The sequence below is a fragment of the Narcine bancroftii genome, chromosome 10 (genome assembly GCF_036971445.1).
Source record: "Narcine bancroftii isolate sNarBan1 chromosome 10, sNarBan1.hap1, whole genome shotgun sequence".
NCBI classification, from domain to species: Eukaryota; Metazoa; Chordata; class Chondrichthyes; order Torpediniformes; family Narcinidae; genus Narcine; species Narcine bancroftii.
The window spans coordinates 77,244,206-77,257,778 of NC_091478.1; the positions used below are offsets into that span (position 1 = coordinate 77,244,206).

Below are 13,573 nucleotides of genomic sequence, written 5' to 3' on the forward strand. Positions count from 1 at the left end.
TCGCTGTTCTTCATTCTTGTTACAACTCTTAATCTCTCCTTCTGTCCTGCAGGTGTTCTGCAAATTCTCGTGCTTCTTCCGGGTCCAAGAATAGTCTGTTTTGTTCCTCAGCGATAAATATTTTAAGCACAGCTGGATGTCTTAACATAAATTTATAACCTTTTTTCCATAGGATCGATTTTGCTCTATTAAACACCTTCCTTCTTCTTTAAGAGTTCAAAACTTATGTCTGGGTAAAAAAAAAATTTTTGACCCTTATATTCCAATGGTTTATTGTCTTCTCTAATTTTATTCCTTGCCTGCTCCAGTATATTTTCGCTTGTTGTATATCTCAAAAATTTTACTAAAACTGATCTTGGTTTTTGTTGTGACTGTGGTTTTAGAGCTAGTGTTCTGTGTGCCCTTTTTATTTCCATTCCTTCCTGTATTTCTGTCATTCCCAGGACCTTTGGTATCCATTCTTTTATAAGTTCCTTCATATCTGGGTCTTCTTCATCTTCCTTTAGGGCCACTATTTTTATGTTGTTTCGCCTGCTATAATTTTCCAACATATCAATTTTCTGAGCTAACAACTCTTGTGACTCTTTAACTTTTTTTATCACTTTCTTCCAATTTTCTTCTTAAGTCATTCACTTCCATTTCTACAGTCATTTCTCGTTCTTCCACATTTTCTAATCTTTTCCCTATTTCTGTCATGACCAGCTCTATTCTATTCACTTTTTCTTCTGCACTTTTCATTTTTCTTTTCATTTCACTAAATTCTAATGTCAACCATTCTTTTATTGCTCTCATTTGTTCTTGAAAAAAAACTTTATCTATATTCTATCCATCAGTTTTACCTTCTCTTTCTGTGTGCAGATCTTGGTCTTCTTCTTCCTCTTCTTCTTTGTCTGTACCTGTGTTTGTGTCTTCTTCTTCTCTTCCTTGTATCTGTGTCTCTTTGGCTTTCCTGATGAGTTGCTTGTCTCACTTTGTTGGGCTTCTTGCTTGGCTTCTTGCTGTTGGTCCTCTTCTTCTGGGCTACTCATCTGTTGGGCCTCCTGCTGCTGCTCTTCTTTCCTTTCACTCCCTTTCCTGTCACTTTCCTCTTCTTTCAGCTGAGAGCCCTGGTGTCGGGTGTCCCTCAGCTGGTCGCGTTGTGTTTGCCCACTCCTCGGCTGAGCCCCCCTCCCGTCGGTGTTCTCCTTCTCCTTATTAGGCGCACTGCACACTTTTGTTTGGCTCAGAGAGCCATTTTTGCAGTCCAGCGGTCGAGGGGTCGCGACTCTGTGGGGTCGCCACCAACCTTGGAGAATGGGCTCTCTTCTCCACGACGGCTCCCTGTTTCTTCATGCAGGTAAGTCATTCTCCTTTCTTTTCTGGCATCTTTTCTTTTTTTCCCATTGTTTTTATTTTTTCCTTCTTAGGTGCCGTTTTCTTTCTTTTCTCTACAACTTTATCTTTTATTTGTTATGTTTGAATTTCTTGAACTTTGCATTTTCTTCACTTTATTTTTTCTTTTCTGGAGAGGGCTGGTATTCCCCTACTGGCCACTACTCCATCACGAGACTCCTCCCACTTCTCAATGATTGAGTGCGTTATTCTACAAGAGCTAAATTCTAGGATAAAGCATTTGCAGGCATATTCAGCCATAAACTTTATCTTGTGATTTATCTTCTTCCTAAAATTTTTACCAACACTTATGCCTGTTGTCAGTGAAAGGTAAGGCAATGGGCAAGAGTATATTCTTGAATGCAACATCACTTCAGCAATAAATGAATTTATATTAATAGCAAATCACAAAGTGTAAATCTGCTGAATTTACTTTGGATAGAATTAATGCTATAAGCAATTACAGAATGAGACAACAGGATTTTAAGGTATATTATTGGAGAACTTTAATAGATGCAGATCGACACAACTTCAAACTCTTCTATTGTGGACACGACTCTCAGTTTAATTGTCTACTTATTCAGACAAGCTTTGAAGTCTTGAGACAGATGCAAGGAATGGAATTTGTAGCTTGTAGTCTCTTAAATGTTCAAGGAATAGAATGAAAGCCTGAGTCACAAGATCCCATAATCACAGTGAACCACACAAGGTAACCAATGCTAATAGGCAAAGACTGGCAAAGGTGGAGCATTCCTGAGAAACTGTTCATAAACTGAAAATTTGTAAAGCGAAGACCCATTGACTATTGGAGGCAATTTTCATAAAAGTGAAAACCCATTATATTTTTTTTCATAAAAGTGAACACAGGTTTCATTGTATAAGCAAATTTACATAAAGTGAGTATTCGTTAAGCAGGGTTTACCTGTATTTATCTTACCCAAGGTGTTTGTCAACTCTTGATAGTTGAAGCTTTTGTTTATGTTGAACAATCTCTCCACTGACATGCCCAGGCCAGCTGCATAGGTATCCCCCATTCACTTCCAGACTTGGCTACATGTTAATGAAATCCATGGTCAGTATGTTAGGGTAATAGAAAAAAGACAATCAAAGAAGAAAACATTTGTGTATTCAAGAACCATAAAGGAAATAACACAAATTTTCTATGTGAATATCAAATTGCTTTTTTTATATATTAATGGTCAGCTACTTAACAGTGTGGAGGGACTTTGGGTTCCAAATCCATACATCTCTCAAGGTTGCTATGCAGATCGATAGGATAGTTAAGAATGCCGATGGGATGCTGGACTTCATTAATAGGGGAATGGAGTTCAATAGTTGAGAGGCCATATTGCATCCCTACAAATTTTTGGTGAGACCACACAAAGCGAATTGTGTTCAGTTCTGATCACCTCATTATAGGAAGGATGTGAAAGGAGAATGTGCAGAGGAAATTTACCAGGATATTGCCTGGATTAGAAAATATGTCTTATGAAGCAAGGTTAGCATAGCTGAGATTTTTCACTTTGGCGTGAAGGATGATGGGATGTGACAATAGGTCTACAAGATTCTGAGAGGCCTAGATAAGGTGGACATCCAGCACCCTTTCCCCAGGGTAGGAGCAGCAAACATTTGTTCAAAGTGAGGGGAGGAAAGTTTAGGGGAGACATCAGGGACAACGTTTTTACACAGAGAGTTCTGGATGCCTGGAATGCCTTGCCAGGGATGGTGGTGGAGGCTGAAACAATAGGGGCATTTAAGAGACTCTTAGAAACACATGGTTGAATGAAAAAAATAGAGGGTTATGAGATGGGAAAGGTTTAGTTTTTTTTTGTAGGATACAACCTCAAGGGCTGTGATGTAAAGTTTTATGGTCTATCAAGGTTACACTTTTCATGTAGCCAGGATACATGCATCTGGCTCTCATATTGCTCAATGTAATGTTCAGAGGGAATGAATGCATTTATTACTGAAATTTACACAGCCCCAAAATGCAAAGCAATGATACAAAATGATTTAGGAATAGAAACATACTCAGGAAGAAAGTCAAGAAAAAGATTTAACGTGACTGAAGCTGACAGATAGAAAATACATTGAAAAAAATATCTATTTCCTGTCATAGTATGATTGAGCTCAGCAAAAGAGTTTCATCCATCACTCTGTGATGACTTATGTCCATCATTGGATTGCTTCTTAGTTTATTGGAGATACTTTTTCAGGGCTACAAGTGTTGAAAGTGATTTACCAATAATTGCTTCTGCGAAAGATGGCGTTTTACATCACTGCCTTGTATCTGATAATTCAGCCAGGTGTGCGCAGATGTGTCCATGTTGGATTTGCTTGATGATCTTCTAAAGTTAAACCAAAAATAATGATAATGGTAAATTAGAATTTTTCATCATGAGCATTTTGGTCTATTTGGTCTCTTAATGTAGAAAATAATCCTTTTACAACTGAAGGCAAATCTAATATGTTTTTCCTCACAGATAACTATTTTTTTCAAGGATGAGCATCTAATATAACCATTACAGTCCATGCTTTTATTTAGTTGTGATGTGAAGACATTAGTGTCTCATTAGAAAGAGGCCAGATGTCCTGTCTCTCAGTCATTGTCCAGCAACAGCTTTAAAAATGTTGAGCATGTGGATATTGGGCAAGAACAAGCATCACTTTGACAATGGCCATCATGAAATATTGCTCAGGACCATGACCACATAGAACAAAATTGTGACACTTTTGTTCAACATTTGTCCTGCTCAGATATGAGCCATTGACCATCTCTAACAAGATCTGAACACTCTCTCCCTCAACATTCAAAGGCATTGCCATCAAACACCCTCAATATCAACATCATTGATAACCAGAAAATTAGCCAGACCACAAACAAAAATAATGTAGATCAAAGACCAAATATTTTACAGTGAATGGCCACTGTTCCACAAATGTGTAAATCAAAATGTGATAGATTATTGAGAAAAACACAATTGTAATAAAAACACAAATGCTGGAGAAACTCAGCTGGTTTATTCAGCATCTAGGAACTTTTTGACAAAAATATATTGCTGACGTTTCGAGCCGGAGTGCTTTTTCAAGGGGAAAAAACAAATCAGAAAAGGCAGAATAGGATATAACAGAAAGACTATTGTCCACTTTCCCATACTTGGAGATCCAACAATACTCAACCAGGACAAAATACATTCTGCTCGCTGCTTCACTCCTTCCACCATCGAGCATAGCTGAAATATGCATTTGCAAGATACATTGCAGTGATTCACCAAGACCTCTTTGACACTACATCCTGATTTCGACCTTGGTCAACTGAAGGAACAAAGGAGTTTCTTTCCTAGTCCAACTTCATCCTCACTTGGAATGAGATGAGCATTCCTTTATTGCTGCTAGGGTAAATTCTTGGAATTTTCCATTTAACAACAATCTGAAGAGTTTTCATCACGTGGATTATAGGCTTCAAGTTTGCCAGAGTTCCTCTCTATGTGAATCTTCTTCCAAATGTTGAGCAGATGGTTCAGAACTGCTGAACTTCTATGTTGCACCAGTTTTTCATCCCACTTATAAAGTATATGTTCTGGTACCTTCTCCCCTATTTTATCTAGCTCTAACCTGGTCCATTCTGTTTTTTCCCTTGTCTGATAAAAATCTGATAGATATCTTTATTGTGCTGCTCTATAAGAATTCTTAAAGTTTGGTAGCTGTAAGCTCCCTTGTTTGTACAATACTGTTAATTTATCTAGCGCTATCCTCGGTTTCCCCCCTTTCCATAAGAAATTCCTTATTATTTTCTTTAGCTCATTGAAGAATTTCTCGGTTAAGGGAATTGGTAACGATTGAAATAGGTATTGTATCCTTGGGAAGATATTCATTTTAATGCAATTTACCCTTCCTAACAGTGTTAGTGGCAAATCTTTCCAATGTTCTAAGTCATTTTGTAATTTCTTCATTAATGGCTGATAATTTAAATTGTATAGATGGCCTAGATTATTATCTAGTCCAATACCTAGGTATCGGATTGCTTGCGTTTGCCATTTAAATGGTGATTCTTTCTTAAACTTTGTGAAATCCACATTATTCATTGGCATCACTTCACTTTTATTTGAGTTGATCTTGTACCCCAATATTTCTCCATGTTCCTTCAATTTCTTATGTAATTCTTTTATTGATAATTCTGGTTCTGTTAAGTACACTATGATGTCATCTGAAAATAGACTGATTTTATATTCCTTCCCTTTTATTTTTATCCCTTTTATTTTATTTTCTGATTATTGATGCAAAATCAACTAATCCCTTTCACAATAGATAACCTTTCCTTTAGAGAATGGGAGAGAAAAGGGATCAAAAGAATAGAAAATTATTTTTTCGGAAATAATTTATTATCTTTTGAACAAATGAAGTACAAATATGGTATCACTCTCGGTGGGAACAAGATCTAAACATAAAGATAAAAAATGAAAAATGGGAAAAGCTATGTTTGCATACCACCAACTTAAAACCTACTTTAAGGACAAATTGGGAAAATGTCTGAGGTTACCAGAAGAAAGCAGCTTTGAATATGTGATTACAGATACAATTATAATTAAAAGATTTATAATAAACATGTACATCAAACTGCAAGAGAAAGAGAATGATGAAATAAGCTGTAAACCCAAACAAAAGTGGGAACAAGATCTAAACATAAAGATAAAAAATGAAAAATGGGAAAAGCTATGTTTGCATACCACCAACTTAAAACCTACTTTAAGGACAAATTGGGAAAATGTCTGAGGTTACCAGAAGAAAGCAGCTTTGAATATGTGATTACAGATACAATTATAATTAAAAGATTTATAATAAACATGTACATCAAACTGCAAGAGAAAGAGAATGATGAAATAAGCTGTAAACCCAAACAAAAGTGGGAACAAGATCTAAACATAAAGATAAAAAAATGAAAAATGGGAAAAGCTATGCTCCGGAACTATGAGAAATACAATAAACATGAGGTTACGCAAGATACAATTTAATTGGTTACACAGGCTATATATTACGCCCCAAAAGTTAAATAAATGGGACCCAACAGTATCAGATAGATCTTTTTGCTGTAAGAAGGAAACGGGAACAAAAGTACATGCAATTTGGGCATGTGAGAAAGTGAAAAAGTTTTGGGAAGATCTAAATCAGATATTAAGTAAAATCACAAAAAACAACAGACCAAAAAATCCAGAGATCTTTCTTCTAAGTAATATAAGAAATAAGGAATTAGACCTCAAACTGGATGAAGCGCAAAAAAGATTTATTATGATAACCTTAGCTGTATCAAAAAAATGTATGTCAACTTGGAAATCAGAAGAGAGCCTGAGAGTACAGGAATGGAACATGGAAATGAATAAATGAATTCCATTGGACAAAATAACATATAATTTTAAAAAATTAAGTCACAATATTCAAACAAATTTGGGAACCGTACATGGAACACAACAGAGAGGGCCTACCACGGACCTCCACCCCCTAAAATGTTAGAATGAGAAGAAGACGAAATGAACTGACCCAATGTATAAATGTAGATGACACAATTTTCTTGTTCATTTTCATTGCGTATTGACATTGTTTATTGTATTGTATATGTTGAACGTTTAGTGGGTAGGGAGGGGGGTGGGAAGGAGGGAGGGGGGAAAAGGGGAGAAAATGACACTGTGTCTATTCAAGAGAGAAATGTTTGTGTGTATTTTGGTCAATATGATTCATAGTGTGAAAAATAAAAAAAATTTAAAAAAGATTGCCAGAGTTGCAAAGGCAATTAGATTTAGGCAACAAATGCTGATGTTTTAATTCCTTAAACAAAATAGGTTAATGACTTATTAAACCTGTGTTTCAATTTAGTTTTTATTCTTCCAGGACATCTAGAATAATGTAATGCATGAACATTTTACATTACATTGTCATCTCAGGACAAATGTTTCCATTTGTCATGTTACCTCAGGATTGGTTTACTAATTAAATTATGTTTCTCATATTACTAAAGAGGAAACAATTAATCAGGAGTGAATAATAAGTAGCAAAAATACATAGAGAATTTTTCATTTATAGCATGAAAAGGAAGAAAGCATTTTGAGTTTTAAACACTCATTTGACATGTCCCATTGGGAAAGATTTGCCATTGCTTTGAATGAACATCATTCAATAAAGGCACAAAACTAATGAGTTTTGTCTTCTTAAATGTGATCCCAAATGGTGAAGTTTATAAAAAACCCTCTATTATACTGGTCCTCATAGAACATTACAGTACATAAATAAGGCCCTTTGGTCTGTGGCAAACCATTTTTCTGCCTAGACCCTCTGTCCTGCAACCCAATCTATATCCCTCCATACCTCTCCAATCCATGTGCCTGACCAAATTCTTAAATGTTAAAATTAAGCCCACCTTCACCACTTCAGCTGGCAGCTCGTTCCATGTTTCCACCACTCTGTGTGAAAGAATTCCCCCTTAAGTTCCACCTAAATTCTTCTCTTTTCACCCTTAACTCATGCCTTCTGGTTTGTATCTCACCTCAGTGGAAAAAGCCCATCTACAATTACTCTGTCTATCCCCATAATTTTGAATTATCTCTATCAAATCTCCCCTCATTCTTTTATATTCCAGGGAATAAAGTCTTAACTTTTCCCTGTAACCCACTTCCTGAAGTTTGGCCAAAACCCTAATAAATCTTTTCTGCAGTCTTTCTCTCTTATTGGTATCTTTCCTGTAGTTAGGTGACCAAAACTGTACACAACACTCCAAATTTGGCCTCACTAAGGTCTTGTGTAACTTTACCACAATGCCCCAACTCATCTACACAATACTTTGATTTATGAAAACCAATATGCCAAAAACTCACTTTGCAACTCTACCTGTGACACCACTTTCAGGGAATTACATACCAGTAATCCCAAATCCCTGTGCTATACCGCACTGCTCAGTCCCTTACTATTTACTGTACATGTCCTTTATTAGTTTGTCCTTCTAAAATGCAACACCTCATACCTAAATGCATTAAATGCTGCCTGCCATCTTTCAGCCCAGTTTCCCAGCTGGTCCAGATGCCTCTACAAACTTTGAAAACCTTATTTGCTATCCACAACACTCTAATCTTTGTATCATCTGGGAACTTGCTGATCTAATTTACTACATTATCATCCAGATTATTGATATAGATGACAAACAACAATGGTCCCAGCACCGATTCCTGAGGCACACGACTAGTCACAGGCCTCCAGCCGGTGAATCAGTCATCACAATCAGTCTCTGCCTTCTCCCGTCCAGCCATTGTCGAACCCAGTTTACTACCTCACCATGAATACTGAGCATCTGAACATTCCTGACTAATTTCCCATGTGGGACCTTATTAAAGGCCTTACTAAAGTCCTTTTAGACAACATGCACAGCTTTTCTTTCATCAACTTTCCTGGTAACCTCCTCATGATTGATTAAACATGTCCTAACCCACAAAAGAGCCATGTTGTCTATCCCTAATCAGTTCCTGGCTATCCAAATACTTGTATATCTGATCATTTTGTGGGTGGGTGGGTGGGAGGGGGACACACCTTGGCGCCAGCCCTGCCCACCCCAGAGCACCACCTTTCTGCAAAGATATTAGTCACCTTCCAGTTCAGATTTAAATTGTCCCATTAGAGCAGCTCCCACCTTCGCTGGAAGGAAGCCCAATGATCCAGAAACCTGAAGCCCTCCCTTCTGCACATGTCTTTAGCCACATGTTAAGATGCATCCTCCTCCTATTTCTAACCTCATGAGCATATGGCACAGGTAGCAATCCTGAGGTCACTAACTTGGAGGTCCGGTCCTTCAGCCAAACACCCAACTCCCTGAACTCTCCTTGCAGGACCTCTACACCCTTACTACCCATGTCATTGGTCCCTACATGGACCATGACATCTGGTAGCTCTTCATCCCTCTTAAGAATGCCATGAACTCGATCGGAGATATCTCAGACCCTGGCACCAGGGAGACAACACACCATCCAGGATACTTGATTTCTTCCACAGAACCTCTTGTCTGTCTCCCTAACTGTGGAATCCCCTATCATTACAGCTTGCCTCTTCTCCTCCCTTCCCTTCTCAAACACAAGACTAGACTCCCTGCCAGAGACATGATCACAGAGGCTGGTCTCTGGTAGGTTGTACCCCCCAACATTATCCAAAATAGTATACTTGTTATTGAGGTGAACAGCCACAGCAGTGCCCTGCACTGTCTACCTCTTCCCTTTCCTGACTCACCCATCTACCCTCCTCCTGCCTCCTAGGTGTGATAGCATCCCTGTAACTTCTGTCTATCACCCCCTCTGCCTCCCAAATGATCCAGAGTTCATCCAACTCCAATTCCTTAACTTGGTTTGTCAAGACCAACAGCTAGATGCACTTCTCACAGAAGTAATCAGGGATACTGCTGCCTTCCCTGACAACACACATGCTGCAAGAGGTGTATTCCTGCAGCAGCAGCACCACCACCTCAGCTTCTAATTCAGTCCACTCCAACAATGACTGCCCTATGACACAGTTCATCACTTATATAGTGATGCTTAGGTCACCTGACCTCAATTGCCCAATCAGTTAGTCTCTGCTGAGTCTTTTCTTTCCAACCCTTTTCTTCATCTGTTGAACTCAATTGCTCAATCTCTCATTTAGGATAGATTTTTATGAATAGAATTAATAGAAGTCTCTCATGACACCAACTGTCAAAAACATTGCTCCCTATATTGCACTCATTAACATTTAGGGCAGTTACAATTTGCCTTGGTCCACAATGAGACTGATCTAATTATGCCAGCTGTTTTGTAGATGTGTGCAGATTTGAAGTCAAATATTCTTTCCTGATATTTACTTTTATTCTATATATCTTTGAGCAAAAATTCAGTTGTGTGTTCAGGATTTGGATTGCTTGCATCAGATATTCAGAAGGAACCCAAGGATTAGCAAGCTTGCTTAAATTTTGGGATTAAAAAAAAGCAGAGCAGCAGAGGAGCAAAAGATGACCAAATAGATCAACAACAATAACCCTGCATTATACAGCATGTTTAAAAGGAGGAAAATGTCTCAAGGTACTTATTAGAATCATAACCAAAACAAAACAGAAACACCAAACTAAATAAGGAGATAGGAGAAGCACTGAAATGTTTGGTCGAGGAAATAACTTTAAGGAGATCCTTAAAGGTTTAATTGCAAATGAAATCAAAATGGACAGGGATTAAAAAATAGAAAAACATTACCAAAATGATACAGTGGACATGCAACTGCCAAATTAACTTTCATGTAGCTAAGTGGAAGGTAATACATTTTGATAGGAGTAAAGAAGTCTTTTGAAAATAACAGTCTAAATAAACTAGATGTGTCTGGAGTTACGGGTGCACAGATTATAAGGCTGATTTGAGCATGAAGCAAAACCAATAGAGAAGCCAGCTTCTGCAAGGAGGGAGGATAGCAGAACTAAAAAGTCAAAATATTACATCTTGTCCAGAATATGGATGAGGAAGCATTGTGAGCATTTCTCATTCTTAGACTTTTTTTTTTAAAAAAAAGGGACAGCAGAATTACTAGAATGATCCCATAATTGGGAGGTTATGTGCATATGGAAAGAATGATGTAACAAATTTCTTTCCTCCAGAAAGGAAACTGATGGATGAGCCAAGAGGTTATGGAAGAGTTCGGTACGAAAATCACACAGAAGATGATTCTTCTATGTTCAGAAGAGTAATTCCAAAGAAAGCATGCGGTCAAGAGTATAGAAAACCTGCAGTGACTAACTGGCCAAAGTTTTCATGGATATCTTCAACATCTCACTCCAACAGTGCACGGTGTCCACGTGTTTCAAACAGACCTCAATCATAATGGTTCCCAAGAAAAGTGTGGTAACTTGCCTATATGACTACCAACGAGTGGCACTCACATCCACAGTGATGAAGTGTTCTAAGAGTCATATTAGCTTAGTCCGAACAGCAACATGGATCCTTTCCAATTTGCCAACTGCAATAACAGATCTACACCAAATGCCATTTCACTGGCTATAGACAAAACACAGGATCATCTGGAGAGCAAAGATGCTCTTTACCAACTTCAGTTCAGCATTCAACACCATCATCCCTCAAAACTGATCAGCAAACTCCAGGACCTGGGCCTCAGTACCCCACAGTAGAATTGGATCCTGGATATCCTCACCTCTGGACCCCAATCAGTGAGGAATGGCAAGAACATCTCCTCTACAATCTCCAGCAGTACTGAAGTACCACAGGGCTGTGTTCTTGGCTCCCTGCTCTGTTCACTTTATACTGACAACATCAACCCACTTACAAATTTGCTGATGATACCACAGTAGTTGCCGTATAGAAAAGGAGGTGAGAGTCAGCATATAGGAGGGAAGATGAAAACTTAGCTGAATGGTGTACTAACAACAACTTCTCAGTCAATGTCACCAAACCAAGGAGCTGATAATAGACTTTAGGAAAGAAAAACTGGAGGTGTACAATCCAGTGATCATTGGGGGATCAGAGGTGGAGAGGTGGAGCAAATTTAAATTCCTGGGAGTCACCATCTCAGAGGATCTTTCCTGGATCCAACACACCAATGTCATCATGTTGAAAGCACATCAGCACCTCTACATTCTCAGGAATTTGCAGAAGTTCAGTAGGACATCGGAAACTTTGGCAAACATCTGCAGATATTTAATAGGTAGCATGCTGACTGACTGCATCATGACCTGGAATGGGGGCACCAATACCTCTGAGCTGAAAGCCCTGCAAAATGTAGCGGGCACAATCCAGTCCATCAGAGGCAAAATTCCTCACCAGAGAGAAATATTACCGTTAGAGAGCAGCAGCAATCATCAAGGATCCACATCACCCAGGACATACTCTATTCTTGCTGCTGCCACCAGGAAAGAAGTAGAAATGCCACACGACTCATATCACCAGGTTCAGAAAGAGTTGTTTCCCCTCCACCATTAAACTTCATCAGAGACACATAAAAGAACTCTTACTTTGCATCTTAATTTGAATCAGTATTTATTGTTATGAACATGTGACAAAACTCTTTTTTTGTGGCAGCATTACAATGAAAATATTGCTATAAATTAATTTTAAAAAATAAATAAATTAGTGCAAAAATAAGAGAAAGTGAGGTGGTGTCCATTCAAGAATCTGATGATGGGGGAAAAAGCTGACTTGTATGCTGGGTGTTCATCTTCAGCCTCCTGTACCTCCTTCCTGAAGAGGTCATGGCCTGGGCGGTGAGGGTCACTGAGGATAGTGGTTGCTTTTTAAATCCCCGCCACTTGTAGATGTCCTCAGCCCCTTTTCCACTGGCTCCCTGTCCCAGGAATTAACTGGAACTTTACGGGGGATTAACCGCCTCCACCCCTACTCATGTCCCTGGTGTTCGCTGATGCTGATAAGATCAGTGGAAAAGGGACAGCAAAAAGTAATGTTTCCAGTTGAAGGTAGAACACTCCACTCCCTGAGGACGAGTGAGTTCAGTGAGTCCCAGTGAGTCCCAGTTAAGGGGGGCCTGGTGGAAATGGCACAAAGGGACACTGCACAGCCCATTAATTGGGATGCCAGTGGAAATGGGGCTCTCTGTGGAGTGAAGACCAGTGCCCATGATGGCGCTGGCCAAGTTCACAACTCTCTGCAGCTTTTTTTTTCTGCCCAGTGATGCCACCAGTCAAAATATCCTCCCCGGTACACCTGCAGAAATCTGCAAGAATCCTTGATAGGGGAGTGGGCCGAGGATTTGAAGTGGCGGTCCACTGGTGCGGACAGAGCATTGCCTTAAAGGACATGTTCCCTGCCCAAGACTTACCTCTGGTCCGGAGTTTGCTCTGTCAGACTCCCCACTAAATGCCCAGACATGATGAATGCAAACAGAACCCTGATCTCGCCCTCTTTGACCAGCTGCTGTGTACAGCCCGTTACCATGGTGACACATCAAGGCCCCCGCCACCCAGAACCTCTCGTTACCAAGCCTGTCCAGAGCAGCGAGAACCAACTTTATATGTAATACAGTTAAAATAGCATATTTAATTGAGGAAGCGGTGGTGGGTTGTGTTATTATTTTAAATCACATCGTGATTTCGACCTCAAATGAAAAGCCGGTGCCAATGTTGACATTGCGATTAAAAGTGAGGAAGAAAGGACTCTCATCTGTTACCAGCGATCCCATCCTATTTCCC

General features: G+C 39.1%; 1 protein-coding gene across 6 annotated transcripts in view; it reads right to left on the reverse strand.

The window, feature by feature from the left end:
• tsnaxip1 (translin-associated factor X interacting protein 1) overlaps positions 1-13,573 on the reverse strand; it is a 73,761-nt gene that overhangs the window by 58,238 nt on the left and 1,950 nt on the right. For 2 of the 6 annotated variants that reach the window (XM_069901471.1, XM_069901472.1), the window contains exons 1-3: positions 13,204-13,334; positions 3,614-3,719; positions 2,309-2,421 (exon numbers count right to left, since the gene is read on the reverse strand). In XM_069901471.1, the coding sequence (XP_069757572.1) occupies positions 2,309-2,421; positions 3,614-3,719; positions 13,204-13,319 (335 nt within the window). In that variant the 5' untranslated portion in view covers positions 13,320-13,334. Of the gene's footprint in view, positions 1-2,308; positions 2,422-3,613; positions 3,720-9,741; positions 9,880-13,203; positions 13,335-13,573 lie in introns of those variants that run through there. The other 4 variants (XM_069901476.1, XM_069901474.1, XM_069901475.1 and 1 more) reach the window with 4 other exon arrangements.